Genomic DNA, 27325 nt, shown 5'->3' with positions numbered 1-27325 from the left:
ATCTTCCTCCATCCCCATGCGTGCTTGCGCATCATGTTTGTCTAGTTTAAAATCAACAAAAGAACTCCGTATCCGAATCCCGGTGCCCAGAAAAACAGCGCCAGCCCGATGCAAATCCCCACCCCGGCCGCGGCATCATGCATGACAACCATGTAATATTTACACAAAGGAAACGTTTCAGTTCGTTGGACGGGCGAGAGTTGCATGTACGCAAGTCCCCAGTCTCAGGATTGATCCGATCCCCAAATCTACCCCTCTCTTTCTGTTGCGACGTTGCGCAAAGCTCCCCTCGCGGTCCATGCTTGTTCGCTCTCTCTCTGTCGCTCACCCGTCCGTTGTCTGCCTCGTGCCAAGGGGAAAGTCGAGGACGTGGGTGGCGCAGGCAAGCGGTAAGCCTCAGCCCCCTTCGACCAAGCGGAAAGGGGCAAAAAACCGTGGCGGCATCCTTTCCGCCGTAACCCAAGGGAGAAGAGCCGGAGAGCCGGAGCCGGAGCCGGGTCCGGGAGACCGTTCTTGTGTTGCTGCAAACCCGCCCAGTCCGACGCGAAACGGCCCTAAAAATAGGGTCGTCCGCTGACGAAGGCCGGCCACTGGCGGTTGCAACACCCGTGGTTGGATGTGGAAAAAATAAAGAACTTTTCTTCTTTGGTCAACCACTTCAACCGCTTTTGGCGGGAGTGATCGTAGTGGTGGCAGTGGCGGCGGGCGCGTCCACTGTGAGGCGCACGCAAAAAACTTTGCTCAGGCCGGTGGTGATGAGGTCGCAGACAAAGCTCCCGCAACCGAGTCATAGGACGGCGCCGGAGCGGACGAGGGGCGCCGGCTTTGCGGCCTGGTGGTGGTCGTGGGCCTTGGAGCCGAAGAGGGAAGCCAGCTGCTTGCGCACCTTGGAGTTGCGCGAGCTGATCTTGGGCCTTTGCGAGTCGTCCTTGGCGCCGCCGCTGTTGCTGCGGCTGCGCGGGCGCAGAAAGTGGTGCTCGCGCGGCTTCTCGACGACGCTGACGGCGCCCTTCTTGGTCAGCGTCAGGGCGCGGGCGCGGCCCAGCTGCTGCTTCGGCGGCGCGTCGAAGTTGACCTGCACGATGGCCGTGGGCTCCGACGAGGCGCTGTTGGGGCGGTCGCCGTCGACGGCGGCCGCGTAGTCGGCGAAGAAGGCGTTGGGACCGAGCGTGTTGTTGTCGGACGGCGTGTCGGGCGAGTCGATCTCCTGGACGGTGATGGTGCAGTCCGAGGCGTTGTCCTCCTCCTCGTACGGCGGCAGCAGCTCGTCGTCGTCCTCCTCTTCGACCTCGGGCTCGTCAAAGTCGGCGGTGAGGATGGCGTTGGTCATCTGGCTGGTGGTGGTGATGGGCGCCGGGGTGATGGCATCCGGGTCTTGGGCCAGCAGGTCGGCTTCCATGATGTGCTGGATCTGTTGGCGGTAGCGCTGGGCCATGGTGAGGCGGTACGCGTCCATGGGCGAGGCGTCGTCGGCGAGCTTGGGGGCGGGCGAGGCGGCCATGTTGGCCAGCTGCTTCTGGGTGTGGGCGGGCAGGTTGAGGACCATGCCGGGCGGGGAAGACCTCATTGTGGTGGTGGTGGTGGAATGCGGCGGGCGTGGAATGCTCGACCAAGGCGGCTGCCTTATATGGAGATTGTTGTGTGGAGAAAGTGCCGGAACCAGCAGGCTTGTTGCAAACGGAATGGGCAGTGTTTGGGGGACAGGCAATTCTTAAGTGTTTATGATGCAGTTCCCTTAGGGCCTAGCACGGAAGCCGGGAGTGGCTTGTGATTGCTCGTACGGAGCCGGGGCGGCAGCGGTCAGCAGCTGACTCGGCCTCGCACAGTCATGCTGCTAGCCCGACCCACGTCATCTGCCGGCAGCCCAGCAGCCTGTTTCGCGCGAGCTTTGGGCTAGCAGGATTGTTCGAACTTGGCCGGGGCGCGGTGCCGATCCGTGCGATTCGTCGTTGGGCCCAGCGTCACCAAGGTACTTCGGTGCTCGCGGCCTCGGGCTGCCAAACGCTCCAAAGCGCGGCGCTAGCGGACCCTGGCGCCAGAGTTGAGCAAACCCACTCTCACCGCGCAGCCATGGTTGCTTAGTCTTTTTTTGGCGTCCTCGGTGAAGCTCACCTCAGGCGCGCGCGGAAGATGACAGCTGCAACGGATGCGCGCGGCACCTCAATCGCACTCGAGTTGCGCGTTCGGGGCCGGCTCAGCCAAAATGCCGCGCACCTGCCACGCTCTGCCGCGCTCGTCTGCTCCCGCCCCCGCATCAACAGCCAGCGACGCTCGCCCTGCTGCGCCTCCCAACGCCGACACCGACTCCGCCCGTTCACAGGCGCTGAAGGATCGCCCGCGAACCATGCCGGCCCACCGCCTGCGGGGCAGCTGGGCAGAACGACGACTTCTCCGCCCGAAGCAGCAGCCTCGTCAGGCGCGGACGGGCTGCCTCAGGCGCAGATGAGCCCGCCGCCACCGTGACCGGTGCTGCGGGCGGCCTGAGAGCCGCCTTTGACGTGGCTAGTGAGCGCTTCTCGCGCAACCAACTGCGCCCTGGACGCCCGCCGGTCGTGGCGGCGCTAACTCGGACCTGCGCCGCTCAATCTCCAGGGCGACTACAGCCCTGCGACCGCCCTGAAATTACCCAATCCCAGCGCCCGCTGCCGTTCGCGCTGCCTCGACGCAAAACCGTTTCTCAGGCGCTCGTACTATCATGGGCCGTTGAGATTTTGGCTTTTGGCCTTGATTGGCCGCCGTGCCGGGGCGCCTTTTGCGCCGTCCGCGGCTGCTCGAAACGTCAACACCGAGCCGCTCCCATCGTGAGTCTGCCGATACCGCGCGCGAATTCCAACGCGCGACTCCCGCGGTCCGAGTTTTCCCCTCGACCTGCTGTTCCTCATTCGCCCTGTCTTTGCACACCTCAGCTTGTCCCGTGTTCTCTCCCCGTTCCTCTCGCTGTTTCCATCCCTCTTCCTCGGCCCCTTTCATCAAACCCTTTGATTCTTCCCAAACACCCCTTTTCGGCAGCACCTCGCACCTGAACCGACATATACGCAACCATCCTCACTTCCCCCTTAGGGACTGCCGATGCCGTGCGTCGGTCCGTAGCCATATGCTGCTCCTGAGACCGGACGTTGTCTCAAGATGCCGTGAGCGGAATCTAGAACACTGTGTTACTATCTTTATCCCGCATGCCGACGCACTCTCCGACGACCTGCTGCCGCACGGCCTTAACAGGTGGCCAACGTGACGATTGAGGGGTGTTTTGTTTTGCCCGCCAGTCGGAGTTCGTGCAATGCCTCGACAAACACTGAAGAAACGCCGTCGTCGTCGAAATGAGCTCGGCGCGAAGTTTTTGCTAGTCAGCCCTACAGCCTCATTTGAATCGGCCAGACTGCAGTGAAGGGTATGACCTCCGCGGTTGCATCACAGGGACGCGGGAGATCACCACTCGGTCCGTTTCTCGGCCGGTCATCGCTGCTGTCCTACCACCACCACTACCTAAGCTCACCACCTTGTCCTACCGGCTTGGCCAAAATGATTGGCTCGCTTCCTATAAGCCACCGGCTTACACGACGTGGCTGAACGGCGCCTAGGGCAGCCCCCACACGTTTCAGCTGCCTTGGGGAACGCTGCTGAACCCTCTCAGCCTCACCCTCTGCCGCCTCGTCAACTACCAAATCGCCCGCTCCTGTCCAGTCATCGCAACCGCCATGCGTCTGTTGGACACGTCTACTCTCGCCTTGCACTACTTCGCGGCCGACCCACCGCCGTACGCTATCCTCTCCCATACCTGGGGCGACGAGGAAGTCGGCTTCCAAGAATGGCAGGCAAGAGAGGGAGACCCGTCAATCAAAGCAAAAGAAGGGTTTCAAAAGGTTAGAAGCTTCTGTCGAAAGGCCTGCATGGTAGGATACAAGTGGGGCTGGGCCGATACCTGCTGCATCGACAAGTCCAGCAGCGCCGAGCTGTCCGAGTCCATCAACTCTATGTTCCGCTGGTACAGGGCGTCATCCGTATGCTTCGTCCACCTCAGCGACGTCTCTGAGAAGAGAATCGCCTTGGGCAGCGAGTTTGCCAACACCCGATGGTTCACAAGGGGCTGGACTCTGCAGGAGCTCATTGCTCCGGAGGACGTCGTCTTCTACAACAGGGACTGGATTCACATGGGCACCAAGAGAGATCACTGCGAGATTATATCTCAGCTTACTGGCATCGATCATGAGAACCTTCATGATTTTGAACCAGACAATTCTGTCAGCATGGCCTGCAGGATATCCTGGGCTTCCAAGAGGCAAACAACGCGACCGGAAGACACTGCCTATTGCCTTATGGGGATTGTTGGCGTCAACATGCCTTTGCTCTACGGAGAAGGACACAATGCGTTCCAGAGATTGCAAGAGGAGATCATCAAAGTTTCTGACGACCACTCTCTCTTTGCTTGGTCTCCGGTACAACCACATGCACGTTTTCTTCCCGGTATTTACCGTGGTGTACTTGCCGGATATCCCTGGCAGTTCTCTTCCGACGTCATACACGAGCGACCAACTGGTGGTTTCCATTACTGGAGAACATCTTACATGATGACAAACAAAGGACTTCAGATAAAGCTTCCTCTGGTTCCAAGCGAGACGTCCAGCACCATATATTATGGGATTCTGGACTGCATAGTGCAAAAACGCTCGATCGATCACACATCTTATGGCATTGGTGTCCCACTTGTCTGTGTTTCGGATGATGGCACGCAGTTTGCCAGAGTGGAGAATAGGTCTCTAAAGACCTTCGACTTCTCACGCCGTCAAACCGAAGGTCTGATTCGACAAATTTACATTCGTCGGCGCGGCAGACCCATGATTGGAATGCCCGCGCAGGATGACGAACTCGCCAGCTCCAGCAGAACCGTTTCGGGCCAGTCTATTGGCGAGGTGGACGATCCTCACTGCGAGACTGTCCGCACCATCACCGTTGAGATCATCGTCCTCTACTGCCTTTACACTTTCCACAACGCCATCTCAAAGCTCATAAACCGCTTCGCACACAGTGAAGTTGCGCCAACGCAGCAATGCATGCCGACAACAACCATTCTCGTATCCGTGTTAATGTACGTGTACCTCAGACCTCATTTCCGAAGACTTCCGAGAGCATTCGGTGAAGGAAGAGGTTCCATTGGTCCAATACGGCGATTCGTGGACCGTCGCTGGCTCCGATCCAGTCCCTTTTCCTTCGCGGCCCCCGTTGAAAACGTGATTGTCCGCGCCCGGGCTCGGTGGCATCGTATTTTCGTCCAGTTGAACGCACAAATGTTCCCATTATACTGCACAGCCGTTCAGTCCAGTTGGCCGGCCCTTGTTCTGCTCCTCATCGATGCATCGTCGGCCCTTGTTGCCCGCTACCTCCGACTACGTCATGAAGATCGTTTTAACGCTGTTGTCATCGTTGCGCTGCCGATATTGGCGCTGGAAGACATTGGTAAAAGGGGCGTTGGATTAACAATGGCTCTTTGGAGGTTTCTATCTACTTCCACGTAGAGCAGGAACTGAAAAGCCTCAACGAGAAATTTCGTAGAATATGTTCCAGCGAGATGATTATTGCCAGATCCACCAAAGATTCGGGTAAGAAAACCCAAAGTGCCATATTCCCCAATTCTTTGACACCGTAAATCTCTATTTTTGTTGCCACACCCCCTCAATCACCGCCAGACACGGAAAAAAAAAAAAAAAAAAACCACCCAACACCAACACAACCCCAAAACGAAAGAAGAGAAACAAGAGCGAAGGCCTTTTTCGGCCGTCGGGACGAACAGTGCCATCATCGTTGTCCGGACGATGAGGCCCAGACAACTGAAGCCGGTCACTGAGAAAACCCATGGCAACGGACGTCGTACTCACCCAAAGCTTTCCTCCAGCTCCGAGCAGCCGAGTGCCAAAAAAAAAAAAAAGGTACTCGTATCCATCACCAGTTTTGGGCGGGGGGCCGGCCGACTACTCCACTTGTAGTGTGCAATACCTGCTGCTGCCCCTGGGGCAATAGCAATATTTGTCCTATCGAGACCACGTTACTCGCCAGCAGTAGACTACCCGTCCCGCCTACATGCTCTTCGGGCCTCGTGATAAATATAGGACGATAGTCGAGGCGGGTACCAAGGGATTTGAGGACGTAGACGGAGACATTCGAAAGTGCCAATTACGACGCACATACAAAACGACGGAGTCACAGAAGACGGAGAGAAGTAATAACCAAAAGCCTCCACCTCCCTTCCACCTCTGCGCAAGCAACCTCTCCCATCACAACTTCGCCTTCGTCTCCTCCACCCCCCTTTTCCGGCGGGTCAACGCCTTCCTCCTCATCTCCCTACTCGCCCACCCGCCCTCATCCACCTCGCGCACATAATAGCTCAGATCGGCCTCGTGATCCACCTCCGTCCGACTAAACCCATTCCCCAGCCACGCAAAGCGATTGCCGCGATACTCGACCTCCCAATCATCCCACCTCACCTCCCTCAGCGCCTCGACGAAATGCAGCATGCTCCCCGGCCACAACCCCGTCACGCGGCCGGACGCGGAATGCTTCTTGTACCAGCTGCGACAATCATCGCTCCACACCATGCGCCCCATGAAGGCGTCGAGCCAGTCGTTGAACTCATCAACGGCGGCCGCCTTCGGCGCGAACGATGCCACGGGCTCCGTCTGGAAGCGGTCCAGCAGCGCGCAGACGTAGTCGGCCTGCGCCTCGAGCGCGCCCAGCACGGGGCCGTTGCCCGTCGGGCTCGCGGGGCCGAAGATGGTCACGTAGTTCGGGAACCCGGCGGCGGCCGTCGCCAGGTAGCCGCGGGCGTCGTTTGGCGGCGCCCACTCGCTGCGCAGGTCGCGGCCTGTCGCGCCGTTGACGAGGGGGAAGCGCGGCCGGAAGGACGTGTTGAAGCCGGTGGCGCAGATGAGGGCGTCGAAGGGCCCGGGGTGTGTGGTGCCGGCGGCGGTGATGACGCCCGTGCCGGAGGGGGTGATGGCGGTGACGTCGCCCGTGTTGGGGGGAGGGGAAGGAAGGACGGCGGTGACGTTGGGGGCGCAGAGGGATTCGAGGTACCCGGGGCCGGGCGTGAAGCGGCGGCAGCCCACGCTCCAGTCTGGGATGAGGGCGACGGCGAGGTCGGGGCGGGTGGAGAGGGCGGTGCGCATTGAGGTGGTGAGGGCGGCGCGGGAGGCGGTTTGTTCGGCGGAGTTCTTTTGGAAGACGGCTGGTGGGGAGGGGGAATGTCAGGAGGGGGTTGTGACTCTTTCCGTGTTGATATTGAAGAGGGGAGGGGAAAAGCGTTCGGATGGCTTGGGGCTGGGGAAGAAGGGGCAAAAGAGCGCACCAAAGTATTTGTTCATGCCGTCTTCTATCTCTTTCCGGTGCCTCAGGAGGGCGCCTGGCTGCGTCTTGAAGACGTGCTTCTCTTCTTCAGTGTACTCCCGCTGCCCGGACGAGCCAATCGGCGGCGCGATCCAGGTGGGAGACCGGATGAACGTCGTCAAGCTCTTGACGTGCGGTTGGATAGCCGGCAGCACCTGAATGGCCGAGGACCTGCAAACCATCAGCCGCAATCCCACTTCCCCCCTCAACCCTTTGCTCGCTCGCTCGCAGCTCCCCCGGCCCCTCACTCACCCATTCCCAATCAATGCCACATCCTTCCCGCGATAATCCCAATTCTCGGGCCAATCCGCCGTATGTATCAGTTTGCCCCGAAACCTCTCCAACCCCTCGATCCTCGGCCACTCCCACTCATTCAAAAACCCCGTCGCATCCACCAAAACCTCGCACTCATCCTCCTCCACCTTTCCCCTCTCCAAATCCCTCACTTGGACCACCCACACGCTCCTCTCCCCATCCCACCTCGCCCCCTCCACCCTTCTCCTCAGCCTCACATACTTGCCCAACCCCCACGCCTCCGCAAACCCTTTGAAATAACCCTTGATCTCGTCGCTGCCCGCGTACACGCGCGACGGGCCGCTCCCCGTGGCGTCGTCGTAGCGGTGCGGCCAGAACGAATACGTGTACGAGTGCGAGGGCACGTCGCACGCGCACCCTGGGTACCGGTTCTCGACCCAGGTCCCCGCGACGTCGCTGTTCTTGTCGTAGATGGTGAGCGTGTAGTTGCGGAACGAGCGTTGGATCTTGTATGCGAGTAGTAGACCCGAGGCCCCGGCGCCGGTGCAGATGATGCGCATGTGGCGCGCGTGGTGGATGGGTTTGTTGGCGCGGTCGTCGGGGTCGTGGGGGGCGGGTGGGGCCATGGTGGGGGAGGGAGGGGTGGACGGGCCGGTCGAGATTGAGGGCGGGGATGTGGGGGAGGTGATTTTTTTTTGGGGGGAAATGGCACAGTTTGAGAAGCGAGGCAGAGAAAGGGTGGTAGGAAGGGTTAGTGTTCAGGAAGTCGACGTCTTTTGGCCCGGGGGTGAGGGATTTGGGGTTGGAAAGTCCAAGGAATTTGCAGAGTTTCAGGCGAGAGCGAGGGCTCTGGATATATAGACGCATTGCATGATCACTTCTGTATCGTTGTGGATGTGAGTGGGTCAACAAGGACACAACGAGCTTGATTCTGTGGCTAACTGACGACCCGATGGTGTGTATCTTCCTATTTCGACTCATGTTGCAGGAAATACAGACATGGTTGAAACTTAGTCCCCACCATCAGAGCAGTCAATGCAGCGATCATGACTTCACTTTGCGCTTGTCGGGTCTATCCGTCCTACATCCCCGTCAGAATCTATGTATCTGCGGTTCGGAAACGTTCCTCGTTTTGTGCTGTCCGGAGCAGAAGCTTCAGTCCGATTGGCCCCAAGACTCAAGGTGGCTAACAAGTAACCAAAGACAAAGATGACGTCCGATCTTTGGTTGATTGCTGAATCTTTGCAAATAGGCAAAGATCTTTGCCTGTTTGCTTGGCATATGTACAGTGTACACGGACCAATGTGAGTGTTGCCCCGATTCGGTACCCCACCCAAATTTACCTCTAACCTAACCGGATCGGAGCAAAGCACAAATATAACGACTACTTCTGACCAATTATATACTGGCATGGACTCTTCACAACTGTTGATACTTGGTTCCTTATTGGGTAGAGCAACCGCACTTAGTTGACACACGACGGACTTCGATAAATATGTGCTCCAGTACGGTGAAAGGAAAACTCCACCATGTTACCTTGAGGAGAAGGCGGGCAGAGCTCGAACAACAATGGCGTGACAATGTGGATATCCCAAGACATGTACCCGCAGACCCGGCGGGGAGGTGGTACATCCGATTCCGATCCCTGTCGTTTGCGCCTCGCTTTCGAGTAAAACCCTCCGCCGATCGCAGGTTGACGAGTGGAAACAATCAACCTGCATTGGCCATCCGCGCCGCATGCAGCCGGTGCTGTTCTCAAAGCTCTTTATTGGATGTTGTAAATTGCAACCGAGGCCCAACTGCACAGCAGGGGTCAAGACATTGGGTCTATCCATAAGGATATTGCACCATACTTGCAGGTAGTTGAATCCAAGATCCGGACGTTAATGCGAGTCTTAAATACGCGCGAGTGAGTCCGTGTCTTGGATTTGACTAACAATGCAGGAAGCTTGAAAGGCCCAATTCTTTTGTCACCTGTTGTGGCTGCGTCTCGAAAATAAGCTTCTTGTGTAGGCTGTAAATCCTGACGCCACCAAGCCACCGATCAGATCCGATCCTATGAACGGCGTCCCCGCCGTCGAAGGATCATTGGTAAAGCTGCTAAACGCATGTGCATCCTAAATTGCAGACATTCGCATTCGACGAACAATTGCAAGACCCGCAGCATACGAGTGTCCTTTGCTTTTCCGACCTGACGTCATTCGTAGCCAAGACGTCTCCGCTTTCCTTCCCCGCATGCACAGCTCGGAACGGTCGCCGATCAGTCACCTTTCGGGGAATACAAGGCCGATAGTGTGCGGAGCACCAAATTCCAGGTACCCCGCATTCCAATTGACGAAGAAAAAGATGGCGGAGCTGCTTTACAGCCGGCTGGGAGTATTAGCTCTTCTGTCATTGCTGAAGTCTTACTCTTAATTATCCGGGCACCCCGCCTCAATCTCAGCATCTACGAGGTGTTTAGCCATACGATTAGAATGCAGGGGATATATAATCAGCCTCATGGCTTCCGTGTGAGGTTCGTTGCTCAGTTGCCGAGAATTGCCTTTGCGACTGCGGTTTGTGTTTGAAATGAGGGTGCTTCTTGCAATTCCATGGCTCACTTGCTTGGGCGCATACGCCCAGACCCCAGTATGGCCGAGCAGCAGCTCGACAAGTTCCAATCCTGCCATGGTCACTTCGATGGACCTGACAATTGATGGTAAGCCATTGAGATATCCCTTTTCCACACTGTATCAATTGACTCACTCTGCAGATATGTGGGACATCTGGATTGGCTCTGTGGCCGTAGCATCTGTCAACACGACTGTCTCCCCCACTCCCGTGCCCAGCTCCGAGCTGATCCCTCCTCCACCGCTACACTATCCTTCATGGATGTCCGGCCCGCAGACACCATTGCAGTCGAAGAACGAATCTTGGAGTTTTCCAAAAGATTTTTGGTGGGGCGTCGCAAGCGCCTCTTACCAGGTTGAAGGCGCGGTTAAGGATGAGGGCCGCTCGCCCTCCGTCTGGGACGCTCTTCTTCACAATGTTGTGGGGAACAGCTTATACAACGAAACGGGTGATGTTGCCATCAACCATTATTACCTTTACAAGCAGGGTTTGTTGGCACAAAATACCGCCTCTCATCAATTCCGCTAATCAAGAGTGCCTCAGATATTGCCAGACTTGCGGCTATGGGTGTGCCTTACTACAGCTTTTCCCTTTCGTGGTCGCGTATTCTTCCTTTCGGGCGTGGACCGATTAACGAAGCCGGTTTGGCCCACTATGAGGACGTGATCAACACATGCCTGGAGTATGGTGTAAAGCCTGCGGTAACACTGTACGTATCGTTCGATGCAAACATAACGGCAACGCTGATGCCTCCAAGTTTCCATTGGGATCTGCCGCTGTACTTGTATAACCTGTATGGTACGTGTCAACCTCCCGAATTTCAGAATGGATAGTGACTTACTCTATTCAGGCGGATGGACCAACGAGCAAATCGTGGACGACTTCGTCAACTACGCCAGGATCGTCTTCGAGAGATTCGGAAACAAAGTCCCCATGTGGTTCACCGTCAACGAGCCCATCAGCTTCTGGTAAAAAAGCAACCCCCACTTCCCTTTTCCAAACTCCCAAAGTCTAACCCAACCCCCCTCCTCCAGCACTCTCCAAATGCCCGACAACTACTTCCACCGGGTCCCCATCCCGCAAAAACAACAGCCCTACTACTGCGGCCAGCACGTGCTCCTCGCGCACAGCAAAGTCTACCACCTGGCCAAGTCGATGAACATCACGGGCCCGATCACGTTCAAGAACAACGGCTACTACAAGACGCCGCGGAGCAACTCGACCGAGGACGCCGAGGCGACGCAGCGCGCGTGGGACTTCAACGAGGGCTGGTTCGCCAACCCGGTCTTCGTCGACGGCGAGTACCCGCGCTACCTGAAGGAATACGTGTCGACCTTCCTGCGCGACCTGACCGAGGACGAGAAGGCGGCGATCCGTGGCTCGGCGGATTATTTTGCGCATGATGCGTATGCTGCGAAGTGAGTTTTGTGCTTTCGCTCTCGGTGGGATTTACTAGACTTTCCCTTTCTTTTCGTCAGTAGCCACCTTCCATCGGTTGCGCAACCTTCTCCGGAATATGTGTGAGAGAGAGGGAGGGAGGGAGGAAGAGAGAGACAGAGCAGCCATCTAACCAACCCCCCTCGCAGATACTACATGGCGCCCGACACGGGCACCGCCGCCTGCGTGGCCAACTACTCGCACCCGCTCTTCCCCACCTGCGCCAACTCGACCTTCACCCTGCGCGACGTCGACGGCGGCTGGCTGATCGGCCCCGCCGCCGACCCCTACACGTCCTGGCTGCACAAGGCGACGGATTGGATCCCGCAGTAAGCAAACCAGCACTCCCCCTCGACACCAACACCCACCACACCCACATCCCAACACCCCGCCCCGCCCAAGCCAAAGCCGCTCGCACCACCACCACCACCACCACCACCACCACCAACCACCCCACTAACCCGTCCCCACCCCCTCCCCCACAGATTCCTCCACCACATCGCGCACACCTGGCCTCACCCCGGGGGGATCGCAATCTCCGAATTCGGCTTCACCGAGCCCTTCGAGCACGACAAGAAGCTCCTCGGGGACATCCGGACCGACCTGGCGCGGACGCGGTACTACCGGGAGTACGTAGAAGCCGTGTTACTCGCGATGAGCCAAGGGGTCAAGGTCGTCGGGCTGCTGGCGTGGACGGTGGCGGACAACCTGGAGTGGACGGCCGGGTTCGGGGTCAAGTTCGGGCTGCAGTACGTCAACCTGACGACGCAGGAGCGTGCGTTCAAGGCGAGTTTTTTTGAGTTGAGGGATGTAATCGAGGGGTATATGGAGGAGTAGGTGGGGGGTGGGGAGAAGCTACACCTCGTGCTGGGCTGTTGAGGGCGGATGCGGGTATGGTGTTGAGAGGTCGGTGGTGTGGGGAGCTGGATGTGCGGGACTGAGCGGGGACAAGACGGAATATACTACACGCCGGACAATGTCGCCGTTCTGTGCGCGCAACGACATGGCAGCCACGTGGAGAAGGTCCAGCTGATGGGCGTGTTGAGCCATCATCTCGATTGTGTGGTATCTCTCTGCTCTGAAAATACGATATCTAAAGCGTCTAGATCTAATTCGTCTGTTCTCCAACGGGAGGAAAACTCACCGCTAAACATGACAGCATCTGCTCCCCATACTGAGAGCCAGTGACGTCGTTTCCGAACGCCCACTGGTGCCATCCGCTACAAGCGAAACAGAGGGCTCCGCGCGCTCTTCGTGGTGGCGTTGAAAACCTCACGAACGCACAACAGCTCAATGCTGTCTACGGCCCGACTGGTCGGCGTTGCGACGCGGGCCTTTTCCAAGGACATTCCGGCCAAGACGGCCGTGATACCCGAACCCTGGCGGCGTTTCGAGATCCCTACTCTTTACTCCACGTCTCCCAACCCGCTCTCTCACGTCCTCGTCACCCACTCCGGCACGACCCTCCGGGCGAACTTCATGAACTTGAAGAAACCAACGGCGTACTCGACATTCCCATACGGATCCGTGACGCGTTCGGGGAAAGCGATGCCAGCGCCAAACAGGCCCGGCACGAACTCCTTCTCATCCCCTTCCGCACGCTGCTCCCCGGACGCCGTCGACGACATGCTCGTGGCCGCGCTCCCAGCAGGGACGCTCCGGACAAAGCGGCCGGACAGGTTGTCGTAGATGACATCCAACGGCTCGGCGGGGGCGCCGGCGCCGTCGGTGACGGCGAGCTGGGGGAGGGGGTCGCGCTTGTAGCCGACGGCCTGGACGACGTGCGAGCAGCCGGGCAGCTCGCGCCTGTACGCAGCGTCCTCGTCGCCGGATGCGGTCCACACCTGCTTGATGTATCGGCTGACGGGGGATTGCGCGAACGTGGCGTCCTCCAGGTTTTGGCGGGCCCACTGCGCGGCCTCGCCCTTCAGCCCCGTGTTGTCGCGCAGAATCCAGCCGTCCATGTACTCGGCGTAGCGCAGCTTGTTGCGCGTGAACCACTTGACGCGCAGGTGCGGGTGCGAGCTGCTGGCGAGGTTGTACAGGTTGCGCAGCACCAGGATGGCCGAGTGCGAGGCGCCGACGACGGCCACGGTCGCGGGCGACTCCGGGTCGAAGGTTTTGGCGAGGATGGACGGCGTCAGGGCCGTGTCGAGGTGCAGCGAGCGCAGGCGCAGGTCCTGGAGCTGGTCGAAGATGGGCAGCGGCTGGGTGACGGGGCTGCTGCCGGTGCAGAGCACGACGTTGGGGGTGACGACGGGGGCGCCGTCGTCGAGCGAGACGGTCCAGTGCTTGGTTTGCTGTCGTGTGTTAGCTACCTATGCGTGGCGCGGCGGGCGTGGGCGCGCACCTTGTCGAAGACGGCTTGGGTGACCTTGCCCATCTGCGGCTGCACATGGTCGTGGCGCGTCAGGCCGTCGGTGAGCATCAGGCACAGGTCGGCGGCCTTGCTGAGCTCGCAGCCCGTGTCCTGGGGCAGCTCGCGGAGGGCGGTGGCGGCATTGGGCTGGGGCGTCTTCTCGACAATCTGGCGCAGCGGAGTGGTGGCTTCGGCCCACGCGAGGAACAGCTTGACGGCGGTGTTGCTGGAGAGTGTCAGCGGGAGGGACAGGATTGGGACGGGACGGGGACTGACCTGGGGACCTCTCTGTAGCGGGCGTTGACGCGGCCGGCGCGGAAGTGCGGGTCGACCCAGAGCAGGCGCTGGGCAGGCAGTTTGTCCTGCTGCTCGAGCAGATTGCCGAGCACGGTAATGCCGGCAGGTCCTCCGCCAACCACAACGGCGGCGCAATTTCTCTGGCTGGATGAGGATGAGTAGTACATGGTGTTATATCGGCAGGCAATGGCGAAATAGGCTCTGCCGGGCGCGCGCCTCGGCGCCTTATGAAGGAGCAGGTCGGCGACGGCCATGGCTGCAGCTTCGGTGCCAGGGGGCGTTATCTTGGACGTGAGACAGTGCAGAAGAAGCGCGCGCAGGAGCTGCAGCAGAGACGCGCGTGAGGAGAAAGTTGTGATTTCCCCGAGCTGTTGCGTGCTACCTCAGAGCTAGCCCTGCCCGCGCCGCCCGCTGGCCCCTGCGCGCCCATTCGCTCTGTTCCCCGTCGCCGACATGCCCGATAAGAGCACCAGCTGCACCTCAGTGCTCAGTCTGCCGACCTGCGGGACGCCCTGTTTCCCCATGCGACCATGCTCAGAGCCATTCGAAACACCCTGCCTACGTACGCCTGCCCGACCGGTCAATCCACAGCCCATGAATCCACAGTCCAGCCACCCAGCACCGGCACCTCTCTCCACGAACGCCTCATCCTGATGTCCAATGCTCCAATTGCAATAATCCGAGGCGTCATGTCCACGCGTTGGTCTACATGTGGTGGCTTCGACTATCTCCCAACTTGTCTCAACCCTGCCGCACGCTACCTTCCTTGCGTCACCTCTCGTGAAGCTTCCTGCAGCGTACATATCACCTGCTCTGATACGGGCCCGTGTCTCCTTGGATGCTCGTCCGGATTGCCTATCCCTGCATGAGTCGTCCATTCCTCGAGGGCCGGATCGCCGACCAGCCGGGGACCAGCCCTCGTCGGCGACCACATGGCCAACCACCACCATTTCATTACGATAGTCGTCCCCGCCTCCCGCGTCCCCGCTGCCGTCCATGCGTCTCAGGTACCTGTGCATCCAACGTCTCAGCTGACGTTGACCATCAGAGCTTCACCTGCGTTAGGCCGCCGATACCCGTCCCGTCCCGTCCCCCTTCTCATGTGCCCGACAAGTCAGGGGAACAACATCAGGATCTCCTTCCAAAGCCCGTGCCTGATTGAGGCGCCCCGGACCACACGTGCGCTTTCTTTGGCTGCGATCCGTCTCGACTTTGCGGGGTTTCTGATGTAAGTGTACCTTAGTGTCTGGGGGGTCGACGCCTTTCACCGCCAGGATCCCACTCCTCGGGGATCGCTGCCACGCAACCATGAGGGGGCGCCAATTTATCTCGCTAGTCTCCGCTGAATCTCAACGTCGTCGGGCCTCTCCGACGGCTGCACTCGCTTTAATCGACATGCCACTGCACGTCCACTTTTCCCTACTACTCGATTGACCATTTTCACTCCACTCTTCCATTGAGCTCATTCCCTCTCTGTTCCTGTCTCCTTGGCCATCGTCGATATGGATTCTCTTCTCCACATTCTTACCTGATCTCCCCTCCAGAACCCGGACGTAATGCCAGCCGACTGAACTCGCTTTTCGACACCTTCCTCATGCTCAAATCAGTCCACAATCTGCGGACAAAATTTAGCAGCTTCGAGTCTCAAGCAACCCCTCAGGCATCATGCCATTGAACGGGTTTCACGGCAAAGCTTCAGCATCTGTTGTTGAAAAGCAACATTTACCTTCTCAACTCTACTTCAAAAGCATACGAGCCCTTCAGCTCCTACTTGAAGCACATGTCCAGACGTAGGTGTGGATTCAAGTCCTACACAAGAGCACGCAGACGCCGGCTTCAACCACCCACGTAAAGTTGGGCCCAAGACTTGTTCCTTTGACGCGAAGGCGCCGATTGTGCCACCGAAATGGCTTCGGACCCTTGAACTAGACCGCAAAGTAGTAGTTGTGGGAATGATCGCCCTTTCCGTGTCCCGCGGAAGACATCATGTGTCCTTACATAAAAAGTTGAAGCAAATATCTGAAGATGTAAATCTTTCAAGAGGTTACATTTTGGCACCTAGGCCTAGACTTCAACTGCCAACGTAAGTAAGGTGCAGGCGGCCTAGCTGTTGAGCGGACCAATCCAGGTTCTTAGATGTTTTCAGCTTTTGGTCGTGGGATGTTCCGTTCGAACATTATCCGGAAGCAATTTGACAGTGTTTCAAAAGCAGCATCAAGGAACTCCCGATCTCAACACGGATGATACCCTGGCTCCCATTTTACACACGATACGTGTCTTGGAAATGATTAATCTGGCCGGGGACCTCTTCACTTGGAGCCTGGAATGCAAGAACACGTCTTGGCTTCAAGTCAATGGAGTGGATGGATGAGTCCAACTTCATGGCAAAACAAAGTCTCTTGGCCCTCACTTGACCGGCGAATATAGACCCATACCATTGCGGTTGACCCTGGATCCCAGAACGGCTGTAACTTCTTACGAACGTGAGGACGACTCGTCTTAGCCGGGTCATTGGTAGCCTCAACGTTTGGCCGCTGTCTGTGTCCTTTGGAAGCTTGGTGGCATCGGCCATGCATGCTGGAGTAAGCAGAGCGCAGAACTGAGAAGAGTGGGAATTGCGCTGTTAGATATGGTTTTCGGGAAGGTATTTCCATTAACGCCGACGCCAAAAGTAAACGATTCCCATGATCCCGGTGACGCCTCGAGCTATACTTTGCCATTTCTGGATAGCTCGAGAAGTTGTAGATCAAGACGGATTTTCCGCCAACAGCGCCGCACAAGATACTATCCCTACCCCCGAACACTTGTTCGCCAGCCTCGACATCGCTGGAACCCTCTTGCCACCATTCGCACGCCCGCGCCTGAAATGCCCAACGAACTCTAATGCAGCCTCTCGTCCGCCATCCTTCTCTTCGTCTCCCACACTCCCCATGCCGCATCCCGCAACGCCAACCCCCTCTTCTACCCCTGCTTGAAGACCAACAGCCTCGGGAAGGAGTTTGAGGCTGGCTTTAAGAGGACGAACGACAGCTTCACGAAACTTGAAAAACGCCTCGACGGTATCGAGCGACGCTTCAACATACGACTCTCTGATTCATAAGATTACAATATTTTGAAAGTGTCCAATGCCGTGGGCTGTACTAATGGCCTCCCACTTTCCCGCCACAAGGCCCCGAAAACGCCAACCAGCCATGCCACTCAACCCCTACAAAAACCCATTCCATCCATCGATCCGCCATACAAACCCTCTTCCACACACACACACACACACACACACACACACACACACAAAAAAAAAAAAAAAAGAAAAAAGCCAAAAGCGGCAGGGGTACCAATAGAATCGCAAAAGAGCCAAAAAAAAAAAAAAAAGACCAAGCCCACCCCACCTCACCTTCTCCCCCCATACGCCATCGCCCCCTGGCCGCCCTCCTCCCCCGCGCCCATCGGCGCCGGATACCCATGCCCATACCCGTTGAGCCCCAGCCCCTCCAAATCCCGCTCATCATCGCGAATATCGCGATCGGGATGCCTCCGCAGATGCTCGCGATCGAACTCGTCCAGCTCCACCTGCTCCACACCCACCGCCTCGTTCGTAACCGTGACGTGGCTCTCTTTCAGAATGTACTTCTGGCTCTCGCCGTCATCCGACAATTCCTCCCAATTGCGCTTGCCGGCCTCGCACTGCGTCTGGAACCTCTCCCCATTCCCGCCGCCGTGCCCCCCGCCGCCGCCGCCGCCGTGCGCGCCGTATCCGCCGCTCCCCTCGCCGTTGACGCTCCCCACGGACATGCGGAAGGTGTCGAGCTTGCGGTGGGTGCGGGTGCGGTGGGTGCCGGCGGTCTTCGTGGCGCCATCCTTGCTGGGGCCGCTGTTGGAGAGGGATGACGCGAAGAAGGGGACGTAGCGGAGGAGGGGGCGGAGCGCGGGGAGCGAGCCGGCGATCAGGCCGATGCCGGATTCGATGATGGACCAGACGGCGATGTTGGCGAGGCCGTAGAGGTAGTCGTCCGGGCTGTTGTAGTTGAGGAGGTAGCGGAGGCGGACGAGGGTGGCGGTGGAGGCGCTGGTGGCCGGGGAGGGCGGTTGGTTAGCCTGGGTCGATGGGGGGGAAGGCGTTGTTGGTTGGAGAGAATGGTGGGGGGAAAGGACGTTGGCTGACAGGGAGCTTGGTGGAGAGAACTTACACGACACCCAAGGCTAGGATGACGACGACGGACGCCTTGATGCGGAAGCGCAGCTGGATGTTCCACAGGATGAAGGCGGGAAGGATGGCGCACGACCAGTCGGTGACGATGGAGCAGGCGGAGAGGAAGTAGGACGAGTTGGTGATGACCTTGGTGTCGATGCACGAGCCGAGGCTCTTGTCCCACGTCGCGGCGATGGGCTGGCATTGGGCCAGCACGGTGACGATGGTGACGATGGCGCCGATGGAGCTCAGGAACATGATGCCCCAGAGCGAGTAGCGGTATTTGCGCTGCTGGGTGATGCGCAGGAGGGCGATGCAGATGGCGCACTTGATGGGCACCGTCGACGCTATGTACCAGATCTGGAAGAACATGAACCACTGCGAGGTGTTGGGGTCAGCATGCGCCTCTCGTGCAGAAAGATGGGGTCAACCATACCTTGCGGCCCTCCCTGTCGTGGTAACTGTTGATGCGATGCTTGTGCGAGCCAATGCCGTTGTAGGCTGCTGTGATGGTGGCCTGGCAAGCCAGTGTGTATAGGATCTGTCACCGGTCAGCGAGAGCAACGACGCGTTTGCGGGCTCCGGGAAACACTGACAAGCCCCGACACCATCATCCAGTCATCCAGACCAAACGCTTTCATGCCCTTCCGCACAATCACTCGAGCAACGACGACGATCCATGACAGGGTAAGCAGGACAATGGACACAAACTCGAGCACAACCCCCGGACCCGTAGGAGTGAGAACCATTGCTGAGACGCAAAGAAAGAATGGAAAAAGTTCAACAAGGTCCGGGGCAACAGCAGCAGATCAGGCGGGCCGGGGTCGCGGGATATGTACCTGCAGCGAGAGCAGACAGCAAAAGAGGGGCCAAGCATGGTGAGCCGCGGCCAGAGTCTCACGCAACTTCGGCCACGCCAGGCCGGTCCAGCGGATACGGGTTCTACTTACTAGCAAGCCATGTTTTCGCACCTTGTCCCAGTCAGCCAAGCCACAATCCCCATCAGGCCCTATCAGGGTCAGCCTACTGATGCAGGACCATGTTGAAGCCCGGGCCAAACAGCTGGGATCAGCTGCGGATACCGAGGGTCACTCATTTGGTTCATCACGACTCATCCACGTGGCGTGGCTGCGGCAGCGGCAGTTGCTTGCGTTCCTGCTTTAGAACGGGCGCTAGGTTTTAGTCGAAAGCATGCGCAACGGTCATAGCATGTCCTCACGAATCAGGAAATAGAAGACGGGCCGCATTCAGCAGTGCCTGGATGGCAACACATCGTCGACACAGGACCTTTCTGGACCATAAATCTGCACGCGGGAAGAATTAAACAGTAGAGGCGGCGGGGAGCCACGCAGGTGGCGCGTGTAGAAAACGTGTCTGGGCTCACAAAGCCAGCCAGCAAGCCACAAGCGGAGACGCACTACTACGCACGCAGGCTGATACGCCGGACGCCACTCCGGTAGGGCGCGCATCACCACGGTCCCCGGTGACGATCTTTCAGAGCGGCTGATCCTGCAGCGGAGCCGCATCTTGCTTTTGCCGGGATGACCCGACGCAAACGATAACAGCACGGCTGCAAGATTGGCTTCAGGCAGATCGGATTTCCGACTTGAAGATATCGAGGAATAGGAGTCGAAAAGGAGCGATGCGGGAATGCGCGAGTAAGCCAATGGCAAATGCGATGCTGTTGTATGTTTGCCTCACTCCTTCCAACACGAGATGCTGTCCCTTGGCCGCCTTATTAACCACGCTCTGCCTGACAGCCACATCGTACGACCTGGAGTGTTTCAATCTAGAAGGCTTGCAGACTTCTCAGTCGGAGGCAATCCAGCCAATCCGCAGGCATCGACGTATCCAACGTGGGGCCTGAACAGGGCGGCCGAGCCAGGTCCTAGGAGCGGTATGCTCGTTGGTCGGGATTGATGTGCGACAGGGCCGAGCTGATCAATGATCTGGATCTGAATGCGGATGCGGATGCGGGAGAGATTGGGTAGGCTCCACTCCTCGCCACGTTCACCACCAGCTCGCATATCTTTACCAGCATCTGTACATCCTGGTCTTCGACCCTGAAAATCTGTGCCTCGGCAGAAGCGTAGCAGGGTGCTTGTGGTAGAGGTAGGCTGCCGAGTCAAACCTTGCAGTTGGTAGTGCGAGTTCCATGTGCAGGCTCTTAAGATTTGCGGAATCGCGCTGACTCGCACTAGTGTCGCCCAGTCGGCCTGAAAAGACGGGATTCCAGAGATCTCAGCAATCCGTGTCCATCATCTGTGCCAGTGCCGGTCTCACAACCCCGATCTGCCCTCCACGACACTTCCCCAGAGCGCCATCAAAAAGCATCGCTCTCGCTTAACATCCTGTTTCCTTGGGCTCCCTCCCATTTGCGGATCCGTCTCTGCCCTCTCACACCCGCGATTTCTCCGACATGCGCCGACCCACATCCCTGAAAACTCTTCCCTCACGAAGCCCACAGCGTCTCAGCGCAAAACAAAACCATGCAAATGGCAAAAAGCCTGCCCAATTGGCAAAAGGAAAGCTCCCCCGGACAGGCTTGAACTGTCAACCTCCTGATTGCAACGATTTCGAGTACCTGGACGGCTTCGAGACCATGTAACAGTCAGACGCGCTAGCCAATTGCGCCACGGAGGAGTTATGTTAACCCCTTGAATCCAACTGATCGGTCGGAGTGGCTGTTGGTGGAACTTGGAAATGTTCAATATCAATATAAAGTATAACATCCGTCTCGTTCCCCGCATGCGGCGATGGTACGAGGCGTGGTGTTGAAACACCCAGGGCGAAATTGAAGTGCTGCACCTCGGCTTTGATTCTCGTCTTCTGCTGGTGGGTTCGACGACGTTACAGGGCTGTTCTGCATGGATCGTTGATCGAGTGTAGGACGGCGAGCCCTGAGTTGTTGCCTCACCGGCGCTTCTCATTTCGGTGGACCCCGTTAGCTAAAGTTAATCTGACATTACACGGTCGCTGTTGTTTCAAGGTCCTGTCTGCGAAACCAGCATGGATGGAGCGCTTCGTCAGGCTTTCACCTTGTGACTTGGCTGTATTCAGTAGCTCACAGAACATCGATCGCAGCTAATCGGCAAGATGGGGAGTGGGACATTGTCGTCCGATATGTGATAGAGCGGACGCCCAGCTGAATAGTACCGAGGACTCAAGGATTAATGTTTTGGTATTCGTGGCCTTTACACGAATTAGCAAAGCGAGGGATGTTTCGTGCCGCCACGCTCTTGGCTCTTCTCTTTTCCTGTCGCACTATTTGCGTCGGATTCAGTCCTCGCTGCTAGCCTAACGCATGTTGAAACAACAAACCAGAGGCTCTCCTTCAATCTTCCTGAAATTGTAGGGCACAGTTGGGTGGCCGGAAGAGAAACTAGGTAGGGTATCACATTTTGCGAAACATTCGCATTCAGAGCTCCAGCAGTCGGATTCTCAGGTAGCCCAGGATCCAAAAATGCCTATCCACCAGACCTTGCTACTCTTGTAATAGCTGCTAAAGTAGCCGGCAGTTCCTCTGTCTGCATGTTAGCGAAAAGCACGACCAAACGATGCGTGGAGGCGGATGCATACCCTCTACCGTAGAACTGTTGATCACGCTCTTTCTCCCACTTCTTCCATCTTTCCTTGTCGGGGAGGGATGCATCCATCCACTCAGGTTTCGGGGCCGATTTCGATTTATCTTCCGCCTTTGTTTCCGACTGGCTTGAAGAGAAGATGGATCTCATTCTGGAATTTGACGAGGATTCGGGGGTTGAAGTAGATCCGTTGCCAGAGTCGGACATATTTCTGAGCTGTGAGGGCTGTAAACAACACTCGCGAATAATTCGTGTGGACTATATAATCGAGCAGGATCCGAAAGGATGTGGCTGATATGCTGCGCCTTGTACGCTAAACGAAGCAGCGGAGGCGGTGCTTGCTATGGATCGCCGGCCAAGACGCGGGGACGAGGCCCAATCCACGCGAGGCCGTTGGTCAGTCGGGCAAGGGTCCAAGCTTTCCCGCAACAATTAACGCTGCATGGCCTCTTCCACCACCTCCCCTTTCCCAACCTCGCCCACCGCCCAGGCTCACCGGAAACCTACCACGACCTCGCCACAATGGCAGAGGTACGCCAACGCAAGGCCAATGCCTCTTCCGACCCCGCCGACGCGCCGCCCGCCGCTCCCGCCGCCTCCGACGACCCCTCCAAGAAGCAGAAAAGCGACGACGGCAGCAGCAGCAAGCCCGGCTACGACGTCGGCATCGTCAGCGTCGCGCTCGCCGTGGGCTCGATCCTGCTGCTCACCGCCGTCGCCATTGGGCTAGCGATCCACTTCCTCGACCCGCTACAATACCTCGACCTCGACGACACCCCGAACAACAACAACCCCTCCTCCTCCCCCTCCCCCTCCACGGCCAAAAGCGACGCCTCCTCCTCAAACAACAACCCCCCCAACAACAACCTCCGCACCTTCACCCCCGCCACCCTCCGCCCCTACACCGGGCTTGACCCCACCCTCCCCATCTACCTCTCCATCAACGCCACCGTCTACGACGTCTCCGCCTCGCCCTCCTTCTACGGCCCGGGCGGCCCCTACGCGCACTTCGCCGGGCGCGACGCGACCCGCGCCTGGATAACCGAATGCTTCGGCGCCACCCTCACCGCCGCCGACCTCGCCTCGTCCCCGTCCTTCGCGGAATCCCAACTCACCCACGACACGCGCGGCGTCGAGTCCATCTTCCTCCCCCTCTGGCTCGACGAAGCCCTCGGCGACGCCGCGGCCGGCGCGCCCGTCGACGGCGACGCCGCGGCGCTGTTCCCCATGGCCAGCGTGCCGGCGGGGACGGTGTTGCCGGAAAAACTGCGCGCACAAGCCGCGGCGCTGCTGGCCCGGATGCCGGATGGCGGGGTCGTCGGACCCGAGGAAAGGGCGGAGAGGAGGGAGGCGGATGCGCGGGAGGCGAGGGAGGCGGTGGAGAAGGCGTTGGGGAAGTGGGTGGCGTTTTTTGCGGGGAGTGGGAAGTATCGGGTAGTGGGGCGGATGGTGTTTGATGGGGGGGATGAGGAGGGGTTGGAGGAGGAGGGGGTGAGGGGGGATCCGCCGGCGTTGTGTGAGAAGGCGAAGAGGAAGAGGCCGGTTAAGGGGGGCAGGTTGGAGGGCGTTATGGGGATGATGCAGAAGATGATGGAGGGGGGTGGGGCTGGTGCTGGTGCTGGGGCGAATGCTGCGGGCGCGGGCGCGGGCGCGGCCGCCCAGGCGAAGGCGCAGATGCCCGAGTTTGTCAGGCAGATGCTGGAGAAGAGGGAGAGGGAAAAGAAGGAAAAGAACTAGAACGATTTTTACCCTTATGTAGTAATTCTCACAGCACATTTTGACGGTGTGTTGGGTTTTGATTCGTACATCCAAGAATCCTGCGTTTGTTCGTACATCAAGACCACTCGCACCCAGACCCAGCATGACTGCGCGAATCCCAGCTCTACACTTCTCATGTAATTTGCCAATCCGATAAACTCCCCATCCGACGCCATTAACCGGACAAGTCATCAACAGAGGAATCTCCCCACATCTACACCGCGCTCTCCGGCCGCAAAGAACATCTACAACCGCGCCGTCTCCTGGCCGCCCTCCGAGGCAGCCGCCGCCCTGAGCCCCTCCAGATCCGCCTCCGTGAACTCGACGTAGCCCTTGCCCCTACCCTTGATATTCAACGCCTCTGGCAGCCAAAGGATCTTGTCTCCGCTCATCTCGCCCGCGGCGATCTTCTTGACGTCGATGCCCTCGTTCTTGAGCGGCGTCTTGTTCTGCTTGTTGTTGTGCATGGGCTGCATGTTTGCCGTGATGCGCAGGAAGACGGGGACCGCGTACTTGGGCAGGCTCTTGCGCGCGGACGCCAGGAGGGCCGCGTAGAACGGGGGCGAGGCGCGGGAGTCGGGCGGGAGGTGGAGGGCGGCGCAGCCGGCGCGGCCGTCGTGGCCGGGCACCTCGACGCCGTAGACGATGGCTTCCAGGACGCCTGGGTAGCGGCCGAGCGCCTCGGCGACCTCGGCCGTCGACACGTTCTCCGACTTCCACCGGAACGTGTCGCCCAGCCTGTCCATGAAGTACCAGCGGCCGTCCGAGGTGCGGCGGAGCGCGTCGCCCGTGCGGTAGAAGAGGTCGCCTTTCCGGAAGACGTCGCGCGCAAACTTCTTGCTCGTTGCCTCGGGGTTTTTCCAGTATCTGCGACCAAGTTAGCTTTGTGTCGTATAGAGTATGCCGTGAGATATCAGAGGACCAAGCACTCACCCAACAAATGCGTCTTCTGATGCAACCTGGACAAGAATTTCACCCCCTTCTTCGAGAGTTTTCCGTTTCGCGAAACCCGTCTTGGGATCTCTGTACATCTCTCCAGTCTCGTGATCTATCTCGACAGGAATGTAAACATTGCGTGTCTGCCACCGGGTGATGGCACCGTGGTGTCCAACAGCGCCTTGTGTATACTCTCCTACTCGACAGTCAGCTCCCGATATCGGACACTCCCAATAGCAGAGAAGCCTGCCAACACGGGTTCTAAAACTGCAGTCGACGTACCTCTTGAAATGTTCATCAGACCAAAGGTTCCTTCCGTGCTGTTGAAGAACTCGGCGACAGTCTCAATGCCGAAGCGCTCGCCAAACTTCTTCCACACATCGGGGCGCAGGCCGTTGCCGAACATAAGCTTAACGCGGTGCTGTTTGTCGAGCGGGGAGAGAGGGGCGGCGAGGAGGTATCTCGCCGTCTCACCAACGTAGACAAAAGCAGTGGCGTCGCTATCTCTCACATCCTTCCAGAAGTTCGAGGTGGAGAACTTCTTGCCGATGCAAAGGGTGACGCCGGTGGTGAGGCAGGACACGGCAACCGTGTAGCCCGTGCCGTGGTACAGCGGCATGCAGTTGTACCATCTATCGCCGCCGGGACCGGTCTTGAGGCCGCAAGCTGCAATGCGAGTGTTCGTAATGGCCCACGCGCGGCCGACATGGAACGGACATGCTTTGGGCAGGCCAGTCGATCCACTAAAGGGGAGGCCAGAAGAGTTAGCCCAGCCCAGCCCTGCCCCATATATTTTCCCCAGAGTATCGGCCGAACATCACGAGATGGGGAAAAGACGTCAAAGGACGAAAGGGCGGGGCCCCGGTCTTTTCCCAATCGGGCGCCAGCTCCGGACCAAGAAAAGCCACCGCATATAAGAAGCTACGCACCTCGTGTACATCAAGCACATGGGATCCGTCGGCTTAACGCCCTCCCTCAGCCCATCCTCAGGCCTCTTTGGCTCCCTCGCCGCGATGCTCGCCTTCGTCTCCTCGTCCACGGGCACGATGGTCATGCCCAGCTCGCCCTCGATCTCGGCGCGCACCTCCTCGATGCGCTGGCGGCAGCCCGCGTCGGCGTCGACGAGGATGACGTTGGCGCCGCTGACGCGCAGGCAGTGCAGCAGGCCCTGGCCGCCGAGGTTGTAGTTGATGAGGGCGGGGGCGGAGCCGGCGGCCCAGGAGCCCAGCACGGCGAAGACGAAGTCGGCGCTGTTCTGCAGGTAGAAGGCGACGAGGGTGCCGGGGCGCACGCCGTGGTCGAGCAGGAAGGCGGCGTAGCGGCAGGCGTGTTGGTGGGCGTCGCGCCAGGTGTGGGTTCCGGCGTCGCGCGACCACAGGCACGGCTGCGTCGCCGGCAGCCGCTCCACCTGCGCCTCAAAGTTGTACCAGAGCGAGTTGCGCTTCGTCTGGGCTGCGGCGCGCTGGCGTTAGCCGGGGTCCTGTTCCCGCCGCGCTCGGCTCGTGGAGGATGCGGTGAGGACGGGTGGGTGTCGACTGGGCGGGGTTTCGGCGGGGATTGGGCGCGTCAAGGGTCGGTGAGGTTGGTTCTTCTGGCTCACCTTTCCGCTGAAACTCGCCGATTTCGCGACTGACGGCTCGATTGTTGCGGATGTCCTTGGACAGGTGCAACTTGGCGTCAAGATACAGGGCGGCAGCCGAGGTGCCGACCACGGCAGCGGCAGCGACGGGAGCTGTACATGGCGGGCGCAGTCGGTCAGCGTCGGGGCGATTGGGGGTGCGTGGCAGGATTGGGAGGTTTTAAGCTCAAGCTCAGCTTTCACGTACCTAGGGCGGCGGCGGCCATCCTTGTGTAACGCGGTTGCGAATTGACACTCGCTCTGGAGCTCTTGGGAGGCGAGGAATGGTGGAGGAGCCGGCAGCGCGTACTTATTCGATCGGCAGTTTGCAGCTAGTCGAGGGTCCAGCACGGCAGTCGAGCTCAATAGCCGTGGTGGCCGAGGTCATTGCCAGGCCCAATTTCCCCAGACGCTGCGCCAAACCTTCCCCACATTATCTGCCGGCTCAGCCCCAACAAGTGCCGGCCGCGAGCCACCGCGCAGCTTGAAATACCCAGAGCACTGCAACTCTCCCGCGCCGTCTTGCACTCGACGAGCACTACCCAGCAGCTGCAGCGATGCCGTGCCCGCACACCCGCACGCACGCCGCACGACAGCGACGAGCCCCTCATCTATCCACGGCAGATCTACACACTGAGACTCGGTGCGACGCTTCCTGCGACGCCTCATTGGCTTCCATCGACCCGTTACAATGCGCAACATCTCCTGGCCACGGCACCCGCATCTACTGCCGGAGTGCAACCACTGCCAGCCACCTGCGAGTCCCGCCACCTATACGTAGGAGCACAGCAGCGACTCTTCCCAGTGCAATACACACTTTGTGCGCGGGTCGGCATGCGTCTTGTCTGCAGCGAGGGGCGGTAGAGGAGCTGTGCTGACAGCGCTGTCACCTCAAATGCCAACTGGCGGTA

General features: G+C 58.8%; 9 protein-coding genes and 1 non-coding gene across 10 annotated transcripts; 4 read left to right on the top strand and 6 right to left on the bottom strand.

Moving 5' to 3' along the window:
* Nucleotides 1–787: 787 nt before the first annotated feature.
* On the bottom strand, nt 788–1567 carry SLS55_007191 (uncharacterized protein; the record flags this gene model as incomplete). Its single annotated transcript, XM_066778612.1, has 1 exon — nt 788–1567. The coding sequence occupies one exon, from the start codon at nt 1565–1567 to the stop codon at nt 788–790; it is 780 nt and encodes a 259-aa protein (XP_066631049.1).
* Nucleotides 1568–3695: 2128 nt separating this feature from the next.
* On the top strand, nt 3696–5229 carry SLS55_007190 (uncharacterized protein; the record flags this gene model as incomplete). The annotated part of the gene is made up of 2 exons (XM_066778611.1): nt 3696–5022; nt 5099–5229. The coding sequence occupies 2 exons, from the start codon at nt 3696–3698 to the stop codon at nt 5227–5229; spliced, it is 1458 nt and encodes a 485-aa protein (XP_066631048.1).
* A 1037-nt stretch (nt 5230–6266) lies between these two features.
* SLS55_007189 (uncharacterized protein) lies at nt 6267–8189 on the bottom strand (the record flags this gene model as incomplete). The annotated part of the gene is made up of 3 exons (XM_066778610.1): nt 6267–7216; nt 7337–7545; nt 7891–8189. The coding sequence occupies 3 exons, from the start codon at nt 8187–8189 to the stop codon at nt 6267–6269; spliced, it is 1458 nt and encodes a 485-aa protein (XP_066631047.1).
* A 2796-nt stretch (nt 8190–10985) lies between these two features.
* Nucleotides 10986–11661, top strand: SLS55_007188 (uncharacterized protein; the record flags this gene model as incomplete). The annotated part of the gene is made up of 3 exons (XM_066778609.1): nt 10986–11037; nt 11090–11207; nt 11274–11661. 3 exons carry the CDS (start codon nt 10986–10988, stop codon nt 11659–11661), a joined length of 558 nt encoding a protein of 185 aa, XP_066631046.1.
* A 171-nt stretch (nt 11662–11832) lies between these two features.
* Nucleotides 11833–12513, top strand: SLS55_007187 (uncharacterized protein; the record flags this gene model as incomplete). The annotated part of the gene is made up of 2 exons (XM_066778608.1): nt 11833–12005; nt 12162–12513. The coding sequence occupies 2 exons, from the start codon at nt 11833–11835 to the stop codon at nt 12511–12513; spliced, it is 525 nt and encodes a 174-aa protein (XP_066631045.1).
* A 596-nt stretch (nt 12514–13109) lies between these two features.
* SLS55_007186 (uncharacterized protein) lies at nt 13110–14586 on the bottom strand (the record flags this gene model as incomplete). Its single annotated transcript, XM_066778607.1, has 3 exons — nt 13110–13976; nt 14027–14261; nt 14312–14586. 3 exons carry the CDS (start codon nt 14584–14586, stop codon nt 13110–13112), a joined length of 1377 nt encoding a protein of 458 aa, XP_066631044.1.
* Nucleotides 14587–17719: 3133 nt separating this feature from the next.
* On the bottom strand, nt 17720–19267 carry SLS55_007185 (uncharacterized protein; the record flags this gene model as incomplete). The annotated part of the gene is made up of 4 exons (XM_066778606.1): nt 17720–18395; nt 18517–18896; nt 18955–19059; nt 19115–19267. The coding sequence occupies 4 exons, from the start codon at nt 19265–19267 to the stop codon at nt 17720–17722; spliced, it is 1314 nt and encodes a 437-aa protein (XP_066631043.1).
* A 1781-nt stretch (nt 19268–21048) lies between these two features.
* Nucleotides 21049–21161, bottom strand: SLS55_007184. The gene has a single exon. It is a non-coding gene; the product is annotated as a tRNA-Asn (tRNA).
* A 1463-nt stretch (nt 21162–22624) lies between these two features.
* On the top strand, nt 22625–23839 carry SLS55_007183 (uncharacterized protein; the record flags this gene model as incomplete). The annotated part of the gene is made up of 1 exon (XM_066778605.1): nt 22625–23839. The coding sequence occupies one exon, from the start codon at nt 22625–22627 to the stop codon at nt 23837–23839; it is 1215 nt and encodes a 404-aa protein (XP_066631042.1).
* A 266-nt stretch (nt 23840–24105) lies between these two features.
* Nucleotides 24106–26641, bottom strand: SLS55_007182 (uncharacterized protein; the record flags this gene model as incomplete). The annotated part of the gene is made up of 6 exons (XM_066778604.1): nt 24106–24727; nt 24794–24992; nt 25079–25539; nt 25726–26248; nt 26397–26528; nt 26623–26641. The coding sequence occupies 6 exons, from the start codon at nt 26639–26641 to the stop codon at nt 24106–24108; spliced, it is 1956 nt and encodes a 651-aa protein (XP_066631041.1).
* Between the last annotated feature and the right edge of the window lie 684 nt (nt 26642–27325).

This window comes from Diplodia seriata, assembly GCF_021436955.1.
Source record: "Diplodia seriata strain FDS-637 chromosome Unknown scaffold_7, whole genome shotgun sequence".
Classification (NCBI taxonomy): domain Eukaryota; kingdom Fungi; phylum Ascomycota; class Dothideomycetes; order Botryosphaeriales; family Botryosphaeriaceae; genus Diplodia; species Diplodia seriata.
Note: the sequence above shows the minus strand (reverse complement) of the source record. Positions and strands in the feature narration are given on the sequence as shown.